Source organism: Pleurodeles waltl, chromosome 1_2 (genome assembly GCF_031143425.1).
Source record: "Pleurodeles waltl isolate 20211129_DDA chromosome 1_2, aPleWal1.hap1.20221129, whole genome shotgun sequence".
NCBI lineage: Eukaryota > Metazoa > Chordata > Amphibia > Caudata > Salamandridae > Pleurodeles > Pleurodeles waltl.
This window is the reverse complement of record NC_090437.1, coordinates 1,205,885,466-1,205,905,040: the sequence shown is the minus strand read 5'-3', so window position 1 is coordinate 1,205,905,040 and position 19,575 is coordinate 1,205,885,466. Positions and strand designations below refer to the sequence as shown.

General features: G+C 46.0%; 1 protein-coding gene across 1 annotated transcript in view; it reads left to right on the top strand.

Annotated features, from left to right (window-relative positions):
* NSD2 (nuclear receptor binding SET domain protein 2) overlaps nt 1–19,575 on the top strand; it is a 504,567-nt gene that overhangs the window by 319,723 nt on the left and 165,269 nt on the right. Inside the window, exon 15 of the mRNA XM_069203845.1 lies at nt 18,365–18,521. Coding sequence (XP_069059946.1) covers nt 18,365–18,521 — 157 coding nt within the window. The remainder of the gene's footprint in view (nt 1–18,364; nt 18,522–19,575) is intronic.

The window sequence follows — 19,575 nt, the reverse complement described above, 5'->3', positions numbered from 1 at the left end:
TTCGTTTGCGAGGGGGGGTTCCTCCATCTTTGAGGCTTGCTCATTGAGCTGCTCTATTTTTGGCCATCTGTCAGTATTACACTGTTCTCTGGCAATACAATGTGTTTGTCCTTGTGTGGTCCTTTCTGGGTAATTGCCCTGCGTTTGAGTATGTTGGCCTTGTCTCACTTTCATGACAGTTTATTTTCTTCTTCAGTAGAAGATGGTGTTTGTCATACTGTGATTGCCAGTTAATGCATGTGGGTTTTCCCGGTGCATAGTAAGGCAGCTTCTTGCTTCTGTCAGTTGCCATTTATTGACTGCTAATATTTATGGATTTGACCATGGCTGGTGCCCTTGCAGAACCATTTTGCTCATGAGGTGTGAGTTTTAAAACCAAGTTGTCAATCTCTTGACTGTCTTTTCTCAGCACCTAAGTTACTTATCTTGCTTTGGGAAAGGGTAACAGAGTATCTCTTGTTTTTGATGTTGGTGGTTAGGTAATCGACTTCCTTTTGGGGATGTTGTGTTTTTGGCAGATAAGATTGACATGTCCCTTTTATCCTCGCAGGTGAGGAGTTGGGATAGATTGGCAGATGCTGGGGTAATTTGAGGCAGGTCTTGGATGCTTCTCTTGTTGAGCATCTGCCTGTGTAGGTGCTCAGTTTGGCCTTTACAAGACAATGCTGATCAAGTTGGCCCCATTTGTTAGTACTGTGGGAAGCTTTTAGTCCTGTGGGAAACCATGCCTTTATTCTATGCAGTTTTGGGCCTTTCCTTAACTTGTCAGGCTTTGTTTGGAAAGGGACATGTTCTTGTTTTTCAAGACTCACTCTGAGGTATTGACCAGCATTCTGTTAGAGTAATCCGATAGAAGATGGAAACTATCGCCTAGGATTCCTTTCTTTGAAGAGTTGGCTCTTCTCTGATTTTGGTGCTTGGCTGTGTAGACAGGTGGGGGCCACGGGGACACAGAGTTTTTAGTATTCCTTGTATTTTCTTTTTGGGATGGGGGGGGGGTAGTCACTCAAGGCTGACTATACTCTAAGAATGTATGACTTCAGGTCAAGGTTCTCTACGCAGGTGAACAATTCTGCTTGGCTTTTTGTTATAATATTCTTCCATTAAAATTTGTTAGGGCATCTTTTTATTAATCCATTCTCTCTTCCTGCTGTGGGCCTTGTTCAGGTGTGTTGGGCCCGATTGTGGTTTGGTTTGAGTTAAATTGTACTGAGTGGTAGTGTGCTCCATTCCATACCAGCTCTTCAGGGCTGTGGGTAGTTGGTGTTTCATCTGTCTTGAACCAGCTGTGATGTTGCTGTGCTGTAAGCTTCCTGCTTCCAATCATGTTTTAATCCCCATCATTGGTGGGAGAAGTTGTAGGAGAGGTTAGATCGTAGTACAGGGGGAAAAGGATTGATGACTGTCCATCTGGTATCATGCCCGACACGTCTTACCCCGTTGACACACTTAGATTTGGGCCTTGTGGGCTGTGTCAGGTGATTTTCTTTATGTATCATTATATTAAAAAAAAGTATAATTACTCCCTTAAGACCTGTGTGATGGTGTTTGAGGGTAAGATGGATTCCTTTAGTTGTCTTTGGTTTAACTTTTTTTTGGCACTGAGTCACTTGGTAGGCAAGACAGGTTCTTTTCTTTTTCCTACATGTTATCAGCAAGTGGATGTACCGGATTGCTGCACAAGGGTCTTTTCGTTCATGTTTCACCTTAAACCTGCAGGGCTGATGGCCTTTAATGGTCCGTGTATTGCAGTACTTTTTGTGCTTTGCAGACCCTCTGCATCAAGTGCATTGCTTTGGTCCTGATTCTGGTGAAGAATATACTTGTAGAAGTATCTTTTAAAATAATAGGTTACCATCAGTAATTATGTTTCTGGTTAATACTCTTATCTACCTGCAGAATTCTCACCAGCCCACTGCCTCCTTCATCTGATGAGTATTGTCTTAACAAGGCTCAAGTTGGTTATATACCCTGCATTTCACAGACTTTCCTTTCCATATTTCATCCAGCGATGTAGAAAAAACAGTAGGAATGGACATCAGGGCCAGGGTGTCACAGTATAGGGCTCAGTAACTTCACATCTGGGAAGCATCAAGTTTGAGCCGTAGCCACCCGACGACGCAGGTGACCTATTTCAACTTTCTGAATACTGTTTGATAGCTGGAGAGATTCAAAATGTGGGGAATCTGTGGACTGATAGTGTATCCACCAGAAACTGCATTACCGACGGTAACTAATCCTTCAGTGGCATCACTTCCTATGTTCTTGCCTCTGTATCCCCATCCACTCCGCAACGTTCAGCGCAGTTGACCACAGAAACATGTTTGCACCCTTGGGTGTTATGGGCTGATCCTTAAATAGGTATCTTCCTCTCTCTCTAGCTGCACATGGTGGATCTTTGTGCCCTGGGTTTCCCATGCTACCCATCTGCCAGAGACCGTGCCATAATATAATGATATTGTCCTAAAATGCCTCTGTCTCTGTGCTTTTTTTCCCTCTTAATGTCGTAGTCTCCTCAATTACTCTAAAATGACTAGGATAATCTCCCATCTGATTAGCCCCATTCTATTCTACCTTGACTCCTTTATGCTGTCTCTTGGGCAGAAAGTTAGGGGTGCTGATGGATTTCATCCTGCGACTGCAGCCCTCCAGTACATTGTAGTCCTCCATTACAACTACAACTGCCAGGCTTATGCTTTACTCGAACAATAGTTCTTTGATAAATGAGGATGCTTTGACTAATTGTCAGTAGCCCACTATATGAATTTTAGGGCCTTGGACTAAGTAATCTTTCCGTGGAATGATCCTTAATCTCATTAGTGGCCTCTTTGGGCGTGACTGAGTTACGCGATCACCAAGGTACACGTTGTCTACCCTCTACATCAGTGGTTCCCAAACTGTGCGCCACGGCACCCCTGTGCGCCATCAAAACTAGCCAGGGGCGCCGTGCCCCAAGGAGAGATTTTGGGAACCACTTCGTTATGCATTATAAATGCTCTGGCCAGGTGAGTGAATGTTATTTTGCACGCTCTTACAACGGCCGTATGTTATGTTCAACAGACCATCACAAGGTTCTACTCTTCTCAAGCAGGGCCAAACTAAGGGTACTTAAAGTGCAAAAGCTCCTAATACACGTGTTCCTTTGGTTATAAAATGCCCCTTTTGGTTTACAGAAAAAAAGCAGGACCCAAAGTAGATGACTTAAAACAAACATTTCCAGGCAAGAAATTGGTAAAAATGCAACAATCGTGCAGGTGATTCATGCTTCTACATTAGGCGGTGGCGAATTATAAAACTAACAGATGCAATCATAACACTGGGGTGAAGGCTTATTTACCGGTCTGCTACTTTTTCCTAGCACTTCTACTTGACCTCCAATTAATGGGGTGTTTGTACAGATGCTCTACCTATGATTTAATCAGTCCATGTTCTCAGAACGCTACGTGAGTTAAGGTTTAGCTTATCTGTTAATCTTTTTAACAGTTCTTCTCCTTTAGGTTTTGGAGTGCTACTATCTTCTGCGACCAGCGTTCTAATGGGCTTCAGTTATGAATGCACTGTGTTCCTCAGATGAGGAGTTCTGAATACCTGTTCATCATCAAGCTTCAAAGAAACCGCTTTCTTTCAATGCCCAAACCAAAGTGGCCTGCAGAAATATGGCAAAACAGATATTTGCTCCCCAAAATACACCCTGTGAGCGAGGCAGTGTGGTACTCAAGAGCAAGGACAGAACTAAGAAACGAATGACAGACTCCTGAAGCAATGTGCATGTCTCCATCTCATGTAGGAGATTTCTTGGCTCACAGAGCAAACAAAACCGCTACTGGTCAGCGGGTTTAAACCCACTGTGTGCATCTGTGTATAGGTTGTTCAAATGAAACCACTAGGGAAAACTAAGCATTTCATCTTTCCTAGGTCGACAGCATAAAAACAACTGAGTTGGACAGCACAACTGTGTCCCATCCAAGCTTAGAGAAATACATCTAGGTTTAAGGCTTTAGAAGGGATAAAAAGACTTGCAGGCTACTAGTGCTAATGCAATTGATACTGCTGAGGTCTATCAGAGGTCCTTAGACCTGTGCTGTTGCAGGCACAAGCAGGAATATTTTGCAACTTAAATTACGACGAAGATGTGCACTTTTTAAAGACAGAAAGACAGTTTGTGTGCAACTGCAGCACTGCACAAGCCTTTTGGGAATGCATGCTTGAAATTGTCCTGCTCCTTGCAAGTATGGAGGCAGGCTACTTGTCTGTTCTCTTATCTGGTCACTGGAAGTAACACTCTCAGTCTGCTTACATAGGGGAGAGCAGATAGAAAATTAATAGAATAGACCAGGTGTGTCCGCAGTGACATGGGGCGTGATTGTCCATACATGAGGCTGAGACAGGAGTCATGAGAGCACACACAATAGGCCTGAGGGCATAGACAAGAGGCAGCAGACAGGAGGCATAAGAACAGAGGAGGCACAAGGACACATCACGAGGCAAGATCAAGTTAGGAGGCATGAATAAACAGACGGGAGTCAAGGACACACAGACAGTAGACCAAAACACACAGACAAGAGGCAATGGCAAACAGACAGTAGACAAGAACACACAGAGAGGGGACAAGAACACACACATGAGGGCACAGACAAGATGACGGAACACACAGACTGGAGGCATCAGGACACAGTAAACAGGAACACAGAAAGTAGGCAGGAACACACAGACAGTAGACACAGACACAGACAGGGGGGGCAAAAATACACTGACGCAGGCAAGAACACACACACGGCTTCACCCCAATTATTTTTAGAGAGAAAAATGGAAGTACTCCTGTACTTTGCAAGCTTCTTCTTCACCAATGGTGTGACAATGACTGACCCAGTGTAGATCTGTGCTCCCGAGGGTAATGCCTCCAACTTCTGCTGTGGAACCTACTCCTGGAAAAGTGTGACCCTTACTCATTAAGGACTGCTCATAGTCAATCCATTACTTTAACAAAGTGCTGCACTTCAAAGAAGTGCGACTGTTACCAGACTTCATTCTTAAAAAGGAAGCATACTCCTAACACAGTGGTTCCCAAACTTTTTTGATCCACGGCTCCCCATTATGTTACTTTTGTTTGGCAGGCGGAAGATGTAAGCCCAGCCTCAGAGGTACTTCCATTTTTCTCTCTAAAAATAATTGGGGTGAAGCCGTGTGTGTGTACTTGCCCACGTCAGTGTATTCTTGCCCCCTGTCTGTGGGTCTGTGTCTACTGTCTGTGTGTTCCTGCCTACTTTCTATGTTCCTGTTTACTGTGTCCTGATGCCTCCAGTCTGTGTGTTCCGTCATCTTGTCTGTGCCCTCATGTGTGTGTTCTTGCCCCCTCTGTGTGTGTTCTTGTCTGGTCTACTGTCTGTTTGCCATTGCCTCTTGTTTGTGTGTTTCTGCCTACTGTCTGTGTGTCCTTGACTCCCGTCTGTTTATTCATGCCTCCTAACTTGTTCTTGCCTCGTGATGTGTCCTCGTGCCTCCTCTATTCTTATGCCTCCTGTCTGCTGCCTCTTGTCTATGCCCTCAGGCCTATTGTGTGTGCTCTCATGACTCCTGTCTCAGCCTCATGTATGGACAATCACGCCCCATGTCACTGCGGACACACCTGGTCTATTCTGTCTATTAATTTTCTATCTGTTCTTCCCTATGTAAGCAGACTGAGAGTGTTACTTCCAGTGACCAGATAAGAGAACAGACAAGTAGCTTGCCTCCACACTTGCAAGGAGCAGGACAATTTCAAGCATGCATTCCCAAAAGGCTTGTGCAGTGCTGCAGTTGCACACAAACTGTCTTTCTAACTTTAAAAAGTGCACATCTTCGTCGTAATTTAAGTTGCAAAATATTCCTGCTTGTGCCTGCAACAGCCCAGGTCTAAGGACCTCTGATAGACCTCAGCAGTATCAATTGCTTTAGCACTAGTAGCCTGCAAGTGTTTTTATCCCTTCTAAAGCCTTAAACCTAGAGGTATTTCTCTAAGCTTGGATGGGACGCAGTTATGCTGTCCAACTAAGTTGTATTTATGCTGTCGACCTAGGAACGATGAAATGCTGAGTTTTCTTTAGTGGTTTCATTTGAACAACCTATACACAGATGCACACAGTGGGTTTAAACCCGCTGGCCAGTAGCTGTTTTGTTTGCTCTGTGAGCCAAGAAATCTCCTGCATGAGATGGAGACATGCACATTGCTTCAGGAGTCTGTCATTCGCTTCTTAGTTCTGTCCTTGCTCCGGAGTACCACACTGCCTCGCTCACAGGGTGTATTTTGGAGAGCAAATATCTGTTTTGCCATATTTCTGCAGGCCGCTTTGGTTCTGGCATTGAAAGAAAGCTGTTTCTTTGAAGCTTGATGTTGAACAGGTCTTCAGAACTCCTCATCTGAGGAACACAGTGCGTTCATAACTGAAGCCCATTAGAACGCTGGTCGCAGAAGATAGTAGCACTCCAAAACCTAAAGGAGAAGAACTGTTAAAAAGATTAACAGATAAGCTAAACCTTAACTCGCGTAGCGTTCTGAGAACATGGACTGATTAAATCATAGGTAGAGCATCTGTACAAACACCCCAATAATTGGAGGTCAAAGTAGAAGTGCTAGGAAAAAGTAGCAGACCGATAAATAAAGCCTTCACCCCGGTGTTATGATTGCATCTGTTAGTTTTATAATTCGCCACCGCCTAATGTAGAAGCATGAATCACCTGCATGATTGTTGCATTTTTACCAATTTCTTGCCTGGAAATGTTTTAAGTCATCTACTTTGGGTCCTGCTTTTTTTCTGTAAACCAAAAGGGGCATTTTATAACCAAAGGAACACGTGTATTAGGAGCTTTTGCACTTTAAGTACCCTTAGTTTGGCCCTGCTTGAGAAGAGTTGAACCTTATGATGTTCTGTTGAACATAACATACAGCCGTTGTAAGAGCGTGCAAAATAACGTTCACTCACCTGGCCAGAGCATTTATAATGCATAACGAAGTGGTTCCCGAACTCTCTCCTTGGGGCACGGCGCCCCTGGCTAGTTTTGATGGCGCACAGGGGTGCCGTGGCGCACAGTTTGGGAACCACTGTCCTAACACATGGCTTTCGTTTAAGGGACCCTACACTTCTTGTGCCTATATGCAAACTACCACCAGCTGATAGAGACTTCTAGCTGGTGATTCCGCACTTTAGAGTACTCCCAGGCATCACTCTAGATTTGGAAAAGTTTGAGCAATCCCCTGCGTGCCAGAAGGTTATGTAGTTCTGCTCTGTTTGACAGTGAAGTCCACGCCAAAAGTGATGTGCACGGTACCTATATAGGCGCCATCCCAGCATGCTCACCGCAGTTCCTTCTTTCGACCATTATATTGAACTTGTGCCTTGTTTCTCACTTTTAGGTCATGTCCCTGAAGAAACAATCCAGTTACAAGCCTTGTGATGCCGTTCACAGGCAAATGTCTGTGACAGGCTCCCACTTAGCATGTCTGTGTTGTCCACAAATCCACAGCCTGCACATATTGCAGGACCAAGAACCTGAAGGCCATTTGCAAGCATGCCATGAAGCTTCTGACCACTCGCCACATGACTCCCACGCTACTCTGGGTCCCATTCTAGAGGGAGGTCTTGGAACCTATTCTGGCATCGCTTGTCCTGGTCATTATCATGGTCCCCGACTTCTTCCAGTAAGTCGTGCAGCAGTTGAATCGCTTTTTGACTTCTCTGAGCTGGTCCCATGCATCAGGCGACGATGCCACCAATCCAGCCCCACATGAGGATCATAAGTGAGAGAGCTCTAAGAATCCCTATGGCTATTTTGACCCCCTACCACAGTCCATAACTGACGACACCTGATGACATTCAGTATTGAGACACGTTTTCCCCAATCATTCAAGATAGTTGTCTATAAATTGAATGTCCATTGTTATTTCATAGTCTCTTGATGGACTACTCGCTTTGCCTCTAACTCTAGCAGTTTCTCCAGGCTGTTGAAGTCCTTGCAGAGATCCACTGCAAGTTGATGTACAACATCTGAACCTTCCTCCAAAAACATTTATGGTTCTAAGGTACACTTTCATGTCCCTTATCAGTCAAATGCCTCTTGATCCAGCTGATCCAATGCTTTGTGGGAAGTACTAAACATTCAAGGTGTCCATCCACTGTATAGTAAATACAAATGAAAAATATCCCCCTATACCTCTCTGACTAGGTGTTGATATTCATATTCTGATTGAACATCTTTCTGTGGCACACTTAACTCACATCATCAAGTTAATTACAACTGCCATTACAAGGACATTACAGCTTTTAAAGATGTTCTGCCGAGAAGCAGTAAAATTGAACATCCTGGTAGAAGTTGTAGGAAAGTACCCTCTTTTTGGCATGGTCACTCTCACTTTTTGCCTGCTGTCGGTGTGTTTTGACTGTATTCACTGGGATCCTGCTAACCAGGACCCCAGTGATTGTGCTCTCTCCCTCTCTAAATGTGGTTGTCTTAAGACATTGCGAACCCCACAATTGCCATACTGGTGCCCCCATATAAGTCCCTAGTGAAGGAAAATGCTCTTGTCGGCATGGTCTCCCCCCCCAAAAAAACTCACACACACACAATCACACTCCCACCCCCAGCTCACACAATCACCCCCCCCACCCCCAAATATTGATGCGGACTTTGATTGAGAGTGTGCTAGGATCCTGCTAACCAGGCTCTAGTTCTTTCCCAAAATCTGTACCTTTGGTTTCCACAATTAGCACACCCATGGCACACAGTTAATTCCATGTAAAACATACCCTTGGTACCAAAGTCCCTGTGGCCAGGGAAGGTCCCCAAGGGCTGTAGCATGTATTATGCCACCTTGGGGGACCCCTCGCCAAGCACATGCACACTTTCCTTGCAGCTTGTGTGTGCTGGTTGGGAGAAAAAGGCAAAGTCATCATGACACCACTCTCAGGGTGCCATGCCCAGAAACCACTGCCTGTGACATAGGTAAGTCACCCCTCTAGCCGGCCTTACAGCCCTATGGCAAGGTGCACTATACCACAGGTGAGGGCATAGCTGCATGAGCAATATGCCGCTACAGTGCTTAAGTCCATTCTTAAACATTGTAAGTGTAGTGTAGCCGTTTTTAATATGTTGTCTGGAAGTTTGTCATTACGAACTCCACGGCACCATAATGGCTTCACTGAATACTGGGAAGTTTTGGTATCAAACTTCTCAGCACAATAAACCCACACTGATGCCAGTGTTGGATTTATTGAACAATGCACACAGAGGGCATCTTAGAGATGCCTCATGTATTTTACCCAATCCTACATTTTACCCAAACCAGCCTGCCACTAAGAGATGCGTTTATGGCCACATGGGGTGAGAGCCTTTGTGCTTTCTGTGGCCAGAAGCAAAGCCTGTCCTCAGTGGAGGTGCTTCACACCTCCCCATTGCAGGAACTGTAACACTTGGTGGTGAGCCTCAAAGGCTCAGGCTTCTTGTTACCGTGCCCCAGGGCACCCCAGCTAGTGGAGTTGTCCCCCACCCCTGGACAAAGACTCACTTTTGGTGGCAAGCCCAGCAGGAAAATGAGGGGAAACAGGGAGGAGTGACCACCCCAGCTAGGACCTCACCCATAAGGTGTCACGAGCTGAGATGACCCCCCCCTCCCTGCAGAATCATCTATCTTAGTTTGGAGGACAGGGACCAATAGGGTTAGGTTTGTGTCCCCCTCCCCAAAGAGAGTGGACAGAGGAAGATTTGTAGCCACCCTCAGGGACAATAGCCACGGGCTTCTGCCCTCTGACTCCTGTAACGCCCCATAATCCAGGATTTAAGGGTTCCCCTGAACCGAAGTCGTCAGATTCCTGGTGGCCCAACAAGAAAGAAGGATTGCTAAGCCAAACCCTCAGCAGATAAGGAAGATGCAAACTGATTTAGCCTTTGCCCTGCCGGCCTGTCTCCTGCTTCAAAGAACCTGCAACAAGAAAGCGACACATCCTGCGGGACCAGTGACCTCTGCCAAGCTCCAGAGGACTGCCCTGTACCCCAAAGGACCATGCATTCCTGACAGTGGCCCTGTCCAAAAAGAAACTACACCAAGGACTCCAGAACCTCCCCGGGTCCGCGAGCCTCATACCACTCTGCACCCAATGCCCACAGCCCGAGTCCAGGTGGCCCAACCGGTTAGGGATGATCCCCCAGGCGATTCTGAGCAAGTGCCCACCCTGGGCTGACCTCTCCTGCCCCTCATGATGATGCCTGCAATGTCAAGCCAGAGGACCCCCTTGACCGCAAAATCTTTGGACGAAGATATCTGATGCCTAAAGGTACACTGCACCCGCAGCACCCAGGCCTCGGAGAACCCGAACACCCGTGCAGCAACTTTCAGCAGGCGGCCATCCTACTTGTCCAACCTGTGATTTTTGTGAACTTGACCCCATGGACCCAGCCTGCAGCATCTAAGTGACCCCTGGGGTCCCCTCATAGAAAAGCATTGGGAGCGCGACACTCTGTTTGCACCCGCCGCCCCTGTGCTGCTGAGGGAGTGTTTGGTACTACTTGTGTACTTACCTGCAACTTGAATCTTGTTGTTCTAGAAATAAATTAAGAAAACATATTTTTGCTATATAAAACCATTGGTCTGGGGTTAAGTCACTGTGTGTGCTTCTTCTATTACCTTTGTATGTACAACAAATGCTTTTCACTACCCTCTGATAAGCCTAACAGCTCGACCACACTACCACAAAAGAGAGTATTAGTGTTATCTACTTTAGCTTCTTTTAAGACTCTGGGGAATACCTGTGCACACTATATCTCACTTTGGTTATAGTATATACAGAGCCAGCTTCCTACACCTAGTATACGGTACTTAGGTACCCAGAGCATTGGGATACCAGGGGGTCCCCATGGGCTGCAGCATGTATTGTGTCGCCCATGGAAAATGCCTGCAGGCCTGCCATTGCAGCCAGCATGAAAAGGAGCATGCACCCTTTCACTGCAGGTCACTGTCACCCCTCTGGTAGGCCGTCCTAGCCCAGAGGGCATGGTACAGGCACCCGTGTGTGGGCACTCCTGCATGAGCAGAAGTGACCCTACAAACTCCAGCTCTGTTGCACTGGATTTCGTAAGTGTGAGGAAGCCATTTTACCTGTGTACTGCTCCAAAATGGTAACTCCAAACCTGGGCATGTTTGATATCAAACATGTCTGAATCATACCCCAATATTGTTGCCAGTATTGTTTGTATTCTTCTATGCACTCTGAGGGCTCCTTTGAATGACCCCAGCACTGCTCCTACCAGTCTCCTGGGATTTTCAGGGCAGCCTGTGCTGCTGCCACCCCGCAGACAGGTTTCTGCCTTCCTGTTGCTTGTCCCTATCAGACAAAGGAAGGCAGAAAAAAGGATTTCTTGTGGGAGACTGAGGTAACGCCCTGTCCTTTGGAAATAGGTGTTACATGGCTTGGGAGGGGTAACCTCTCCAAGCCACTGGTATGCTTTGAAAGGCACATTTGGTGCACTCCTTGCATAAACCGGCTTGCACCAGTTCAGAGATCCCTGGTTCCTGCACTGGGGCAAAACTGGACAATGGAAAGGTGAGTGCCATTCCCCTGTCCATCACCACCCCAGGGGTGGTGCCCAGAGCTTCTCCAGGTGGCCACTTGGTTCTGCCATCTTGAATCCAAGGTGGGCAGAGGCCCCTGGGAGCATCAAGTCAGGTATGTGACGTCACGGCCCCTTCCTGGTAGGTGGTAACCCGGCTAGGTGACCAATCCCCCTTCCTGGGCTATTTAGGTTCTCCCTCTTGGGTGGTTCCTCAGATTCGATGTGCAAGATTCTAGTAGGGACTCCGCGGCATAGTTTACTTCATCTTCTGGCCACCGGGACTGCAACTGGACCCTCCAGGAACAAACAATCTGCAGCTCCAGCGATGACTCCACTTCACAACATTGCTTCTCTGTCTCCTTCGAGCAACTGCAACATTTCCCTGGCTGTGCCTCAGCTGAGGGCGATGAGGCTTCATCCTGTAAAAAGGAATCTCCCTTGGAGTGAAGGAGTCACTCCACTGCATCTGCAGGCACCAACTGCAACAACAACCGGCTTTGTGGATCCTCTCTCCTCCAGAACTGTGGACCCTCCATCACCCATGGTCATCTGGAGAGGTCCCCTTGGTCCTCTCTACCAGCTGTCCAACCTGGGAGACGGGAAGCCCTTGCAGGACAGGACCCCTGTGCACCATGACTCTTGCAGCTAGCAAGGCTTGTCTTGTTCCTCCTCCAAGGGATCTTCAGGCTCCCTGTAGCCCTGGCCTCCAGCACTTCTTCCCCCAACGCAGTCTCCTGCCTGCTGCTCCAGCGACGGTGGACACTTCTTCAGGCCTCACCGCAACTCCTGTACCTGCTACCAGCGTGATTCCTGTGGGGGCTGCCTCCTTCTTTTGACTCTCCTAGCTGCTGAAGGTCACCTCGGACTCCCCTCCTTGGGTCGAGTCCCCTGGGCCTTGCATGTCTTCAGCCTTGCAAAACCTTCTTCTGACTCTAGTATTTGCCAAGGCTTGGTGGTGGTTTTCCAGCACCACTGACTGCATCACAACCGCCAATGTGGAACATCACTTACATCACTTCTGGAAGTCCTCTTCTACTCCTTTCTTCATCCCCCTTTGATCTGGTCTTAGATTCACAGAGCAGTGGGGAGTGGCTCCTGCCTCAACAGGACACTCCAACTCGAACTGGACTTGGTTCCCTTTTGCAGGTCCTCTTCTGTCAGGGTCCACCTTTGGTTTCTTCCTGTCTTGCCTGGGTCTTGCATATTCCTTTTCCAAAGTCTTGCTGTCTTGCGGTCCTTACCTCTTCTCCCCTGGTCGCTTGGGGGCTCCCTGGCACTTATCTCTTGGGGATCTTAGTTCCTCCAGCTCCCCTTTACCGATTTCACTTGCTTGGGTGGGGTGCTGCCTTTCAAATTCCACTTTTAGTATATGGTACCTGCTCTCTGGGCTAGGGATGCCTACTTTAGGGGTGACTTACAGTGACCTGGTGCAGTGACTGTAGTGAAAGGGTGAATGCTCCTTTTCACGCAGGCTGCAATGGCAGTGTCGTAGTTTGACTCTTGCCCTATGCAAGACTGCTTGTTTAGGGATGACAGCACTTTTGTATGTAGGCGACTAAGCCAATCCTACAACAAGTGACCAGTATCGACCCAACCCTCCCGGCTCACAAGCAGTACCTCACCAAAAACCCAAACAGTAAAAGGTCATTTGTGGCAGCCTTTACTCATGGACTCGAGTGCGACATCTCAGGGATGGCGTGGTTAAACGGAGATGACCTTTTTCTCACATGAGCAACACGTCTGTCATAAACCGAGTTTTCAATAGGTTTTATTAAAAAATTTAATAGGGTTTATTAACAAGACTGCAAACTACTGTAAATTGCATGGGCTGCAATGATTAGGATAATGAACAATGCAAGAAACAAAATGGTGAAAACCAGAGTCATGAACACAAACACCCCCACGATCTTGCAAGAGCATAAGATGTGAATTAGATATGAGATGAACCCTAATACCCAAGCATAATGAATTTAATCTCTAACCTAAAGAGAGCTAGATATGTTAAACCTAATTTGCCAGTGCCATGTCCATGAGAGGATCCCCAACCCTTGTTACTTTGGAATGAGGTCTCTAGGTCAGACTCCACGAGGACACGAAGGCTGGGTTTGCATCAAGGCAACCTGTAGCATAGATCGCATCAATGGATCTGGTAGGAATCCCTCTGAATATCTTGCCTGTGTGCGATGTATTTATACAGATATTGTAGGAGCCCTGATGCAGGTATGTTCCCTAACAATAGATAAGGCATGCTTGGGGGGACAATTATATATACAATTCCCTGAAAAGGCACATTATGTTACTCTCACACGAAAGTGGGAAAGTACATGATGTGAATACCTACGTTTCTTATTTATCTTTGACACTGATAGTGACACCTTTACACAGTGGCGCTGATAATGTGAAACTAAATCATCTTCCAAACTATAAACATGGCAGCCACCTTGGAAGAAATAAAGTGCTAAAACAGAGCAAGCTAGGTAGGTTAAGTCATTAGGTGATGGGGGCACAGGCCTGCAAGCCAGAAGGCTAAGCTAAACTCCAGATTCCCATTAAAACTAATCAGGATCCACTACAGCAGGCCTACAGACACATTCTGCATCGGCTCCCATGAGTGGCACAATACATGCTGCAGCCCATGAGGAACCCCTGGTGCCCAAATACCCTGGGTACTCAAGTACCATATACTACAGACTTATATGGGGGCACCAGTATACCAGTTGTGGGGTGTGCAAAGTCCTAACCAACCAAATTTAGAGGGAGAGAGCACAATCACTGTGGCGTTGGTTAGCAAGATCCCAGTGAAAACAGTCAAAACACACTGACAGGCAATAAGTGGGGATAACCATGGCCAAAAGAGGATACTTTCCTGCACAATCCATCAAGAGTAGGCTCATATTGGTTCTTACAGAAAACACCACTATGTGGTGCCCCAACAGCAGGGTGAAGTGATGTCCTGAGCAGAGAAGCTCAGTGCTTCTGGAGTTGACTGAAGTGCCAGCGCATTGCCTGACTGAGCTATCTGGTGGGTTTTTCAAGTGCCAGGGCAGACTAGCGTTGAAGATCTCAAAGACGGTTACACCCAGAGGTGGAACAGGAGATCTTCAAACATTGAAGTATGAATGCCTGGGACTGACAATGCCATAATGTAGTAAATGTTCCCCTTTGGGGAACAAAACTAAGAAAATGGTGACATTTATCATTTCATATCTGACTTGCATATATTTTGGAATCTCCTTGCTCAGAATAACTTAAGGGTACAATCTTCGGAGGTAAAAAGTGTGTTCTGTAGCAAGAGAAATTATGATAAGGGTGAGATGTACCCAGTTGCTGGACAGTCTGAAAGGTTTAAAAAAAAAAAGTGGCAAAAAACTGAGGATCATTTTCAAACGTTCCCAGAGAGAGGTTCCAGATACATTATTGATCTTGAAATAGGTGAATTATTTCGGATGGTTAATAATGAAGAGCTTGCTGACACCCATGAACTTATTTGAATGTACAACACTAGTTAAACGTTTTTGCTAAAGAACTGAATATCCTGTTGGTATAATCTGCAAATTGTGGGGTTGTGCGCTTGTTTTGTTAACAGCCCCCAGGTAGGCCAGATCCTGAGGGCAATTAAATTTTGCACTGGGGGCGGCCCCCAGGGACCACCAGCTCTCAAGTAACTATAACTTGTGCCCATAGTTAACTATAACTCGCGCCCTCACCAGGCACTGTTAATTAACCCACAAATTACGGCACTCTGGACATCTTTGATAACATCATTGAGAATATCAATGTAATATTTGCAGTAAAAAGTTTGACGAAAAAACTGTATGGTGGTGGTGAGTTATAGTTAGCTTAGGGCATGAGTTATAGTTGGTACGTTTAAAATGTGAGGCTTACTATAACGTCCTTCTAACCTTTTTTTTTTTTTTTTTTTTTGTATATACCTAGACCTAGAAAGGGGTCAGATTAGAGGCCCCCATGGTACTCATGGACTCCTCATCGGCAAGAACTTGCCCAAAACCTTTTTTTCTTCTTTTTTTTCTTTTTTTTGGGTGGGTAATAGAGATGCAAGGATCCCATGCAGTGCTCCACCCCCCTTCCCTCCCCTTGTGAATCTGAAACGATCCAGACCCCAAATTATTAGTTAAAAAAAAAAAAAAAAAACTCAGACCCACAGAGCCAATACCACACCCACTCACAGACCCATTCAGCCACTTACACACTGTAGAAAGTTGGCTCTTTATACACTATTTCAATGTAAGAAATAGTGTGCACAGAGTCCGAGGGTTCCCCATAGAGGTAAGATAGTGGCAAAAAGAGATAATTCTAATGCTCTATTTTGTGGTAGTGTGGTCGAGCAGTAGGCTTATCAGAGGGTAGTGTGTTTGAGATTGACAAACTCCCAGACCATATACTCTTATGGCTACCCTGCACTTACAATGTCCAAGGTTTTGCTTAGACACTGTAGGGGCATAGTACTCATGCACATATGCCCTCACCTGTGGTATAGTGCACCCTGTTTTAGGGCTGTAAGGCCTGCTAGAGGGGTGACTTACCTATGCCACAGGCAGTGTGAGGTTGGCATGGCACTCTGAGGGGAGTGCCATGTCGACTTAGTCATTTTCTCCCCACCAGCACACACAAGCTGTGAAGCAGTGTGTATGTGCTGAGTGAGGGGTCCCCAGGGTGGCATAAGACATGCTGCAGCCCTTAGAGACCTTCCCTGGCATCAGGGCCCTTGGTACCAGGGGTACCAGTTACAAGGGACTTACATGGGTGCCAGGGTTGTGCCAATTGTGGAGACAAAGGTACAGTTTAGGGATAGAACACTGGTGCTGGGGCCTGGTTAGCAGGGTCCCAGCACACTTTCAAATCATAACTTGGCATCAGCAAAGGCAAAAAGTCAGGGGGTAACCATGCCAAGGAGGCATTTCCTTACACACACACACACTCACAACCACTCTGACTCGTACAGCTACTCAGTCCCACAAAACTATTCGCACACCCACTCAGACCCACACAGCCACTTATACATCTGCTCATACAGCCACTTACTTACCCACAAAACCACTACCAGGGCCAGTCAGACCCACCCCCCCACACACACACACACACACATTTAGGCACCCACTTACACACCCATACAACCAGTGACACCCACACACAGACCCACAAAACCACTTTCACACCCTCTCAGACCCAGTCACACACACTGTCAAATGCCCACGCAACCACTCATAGACCCACCAAACCACTCACATAGCCATTCCACACCCACTTAGACCCACAAAACTACTTGCACACCAAGTCACTGAACGACACAGCCACACACACCTATCGCACCCCATCACAGACCCTATCATTCCCATAACCCACACACCCACTCACACCTGACACATCTTCTCACTGCCTTACAGCCACTCACCCACCGACTTACAAAGCCACTCCCACTTACAGATCCACACAGGCACTTACACCCATTTACACACACACACACATCCACTCACACACCCACAAAACCACACACCCATACAGCCACTGATGCACCGACTCAGACACCCACAAAACCACTTGCACACCCACTCAGACCAACAGCCACTCATACACCTAGTCGTGCACTGTTACGCACCCAGTCACAAACCAACACAACTGTTCAGACCCACAAAACCACTTGCCCAACCATACAGCTGCTCAAACAGCCACTACACACCCATACACCCTGTCACAGACCCACACACCAGTCACTTCCATACAACCTCTCCCACTAACCGATCCACACAGCCACTCGCAGACCCACTCGCATCCTCTGACATACTCACACCCACATACACAGTGCAGTTCCTACAGCCACTCACACACCCACAAAACCCAGGCCCTGCAGCCAAACCCCCATCAAGCATGACCGAAGGTGGTGTGCGGCAGTGGATGGATTAACATATAGTAATTAAATATTACTTTACGTTTAAAAAAAAAAAAAATACTGAAAAGCCAAAGGTTACAGAGACGATAGGTTGAGATTTTGCACACACAAAACCATAGAAATGCAGCAGTTATATTTATCTCAAACTATAGCTCATGCCCTAATTTAACTTTAACTTGTGCCGTCGCAATGCACTGCCAATTACACCATATATCACATCAGTCATGACATCTTCTATTATGATATTGATAGTATCACTGCAACATTTACAATAAAAACAGTGAGAAAACTGTGCATTCCAGGGGGTGCAAGTCAGATGGTGTAAGTTAGTCTGCGATAACTGTTGAATTTCTATGGTTTTGTGTGTGTAAAACCTAAAGCGAACTATAACTTCCCTGTAACCTTTGCTTTTTTTCAATTAGTGTATATTTAGCTGATTCAGCTTATTTGTATGTATACAGTATTAAGTGTGTGAGAAACAAATTTCAAATATTTTTGGAGCCTGCCGCCTTACAAGACTGATAAGTATGCACAGTGTGTGTTCTGGCAAAATCTTGCTTCTTCAGGGGTGAGCTTCTTTTAAATGATAACCCTTATATGTATGTATGTGTGTGTGCAAAACTATATCCATGCGTCAGGAAAGTAGGCTTTTTAATTGTTAATTGAGCTACTTGCACACTGTTCCTGGTGAATAATTGTTTTGCTAAAGGTGTCAGTTGTAATTTCAGGGTACAAATGCATTTAAACTTGTATTTGTGGAGTTTACAAACTGTTTATGATCACCTTTCCAATGTAGAAATAGTGGTAGGTTTACTGGATGTTTTAATGCACCTGTAGCATACCTGGAAAAAATATGTTTTTATTTGTTTTATGCAGGTGGTAACCTTCTTTGCTGCGAGTCTTGTCCTGCTGCGTTTCATCCAGATTGTTTGAACATTGAAATGCCAGATGGGAGTTGGTACTGCAATGATTGTAAAGCAGGAAAGAAACTTCACTTCCAAGACATTATCTGGGTGAAATTGGGAAATTACAGGTTTGTTTAAAGACAAAATTCTGAATACATTGCTAAAACATTATAAAAAGTACTAAAAACAATGTGAGAGCATACAAGGTACCTGCACTTAAGATGTGGCCACAAATTTTTAATTTGTGATGGATACTTCGGACTGCAGATTCTTCAGCATGTGAATATTCCTCAGATGTCAGACTAGATCCAAAAATCTTAAAGCAGTTCTCCAGTGTGCCAGTAGGTGGTGTGGTGCAGCTCCGCTCATCACTTCTGGCACAAGTCCGTTGTGTAGAATATAAGCACCGCCCGTGCCTACTGACATCAATTTCTTTCTTTCCACATCTGACACAGATCCGGACCTTCTCCTTGATCTTTTGACCAAGACTTTTTTCCAAAATTATCCAGTCTGCAAGAGAAAATGTCACCCCAAAAACAGGGTTTAAACTGTGTATGGACTGTTGCAGACAGATGTCTTTGGTGAACCTTCACAAAGTCTGTGATGCCTGGGATAGCACTTCAAGGCCTGTAACGACTGCACCCAAATGATCCCGAAGACCATTTGGGACAGTGAGACCAAACACAAGAAAACTCCATGCCGTTATTGACTAAAGTCAAAAGGAATATCCTGTGCATGCTTCTGAAGTAGTGCTGGTGGCAGATTTTGTTGCTGTTGATGTCTTAGAATAAGTCCTGAGAAGCACATGAATTAATAGAGGGACCAATCCCTTAACACTCTAACTCCAGAAAAGGGTGTATGACTCCGGTCTCTCTACCAAGCACCATCAGAACAGATTCAAAGTTTGATCCTGGCACACCCTAAATTTCCAGGTCCTTAATCACTGCAAGTATAGGCCTTCAGACAGGACATGGCTTGCTTATTTGGCACTTTTCTTTCCCCCTCTGGCGTTCCTTCGGATCCAGGGATCCGTAATTGCATCCAGTCGGACTCCCTCCGACGGTTCCATCTCATTCTATTTGCACCCCTAAAAGTCAACATCAGGTTCATCACTAGCTCAGATGAAGGGTTCAGTTCCAGTACCATTCCCTACACCAGTTTCTTTTGCTTCAACACTGCAAG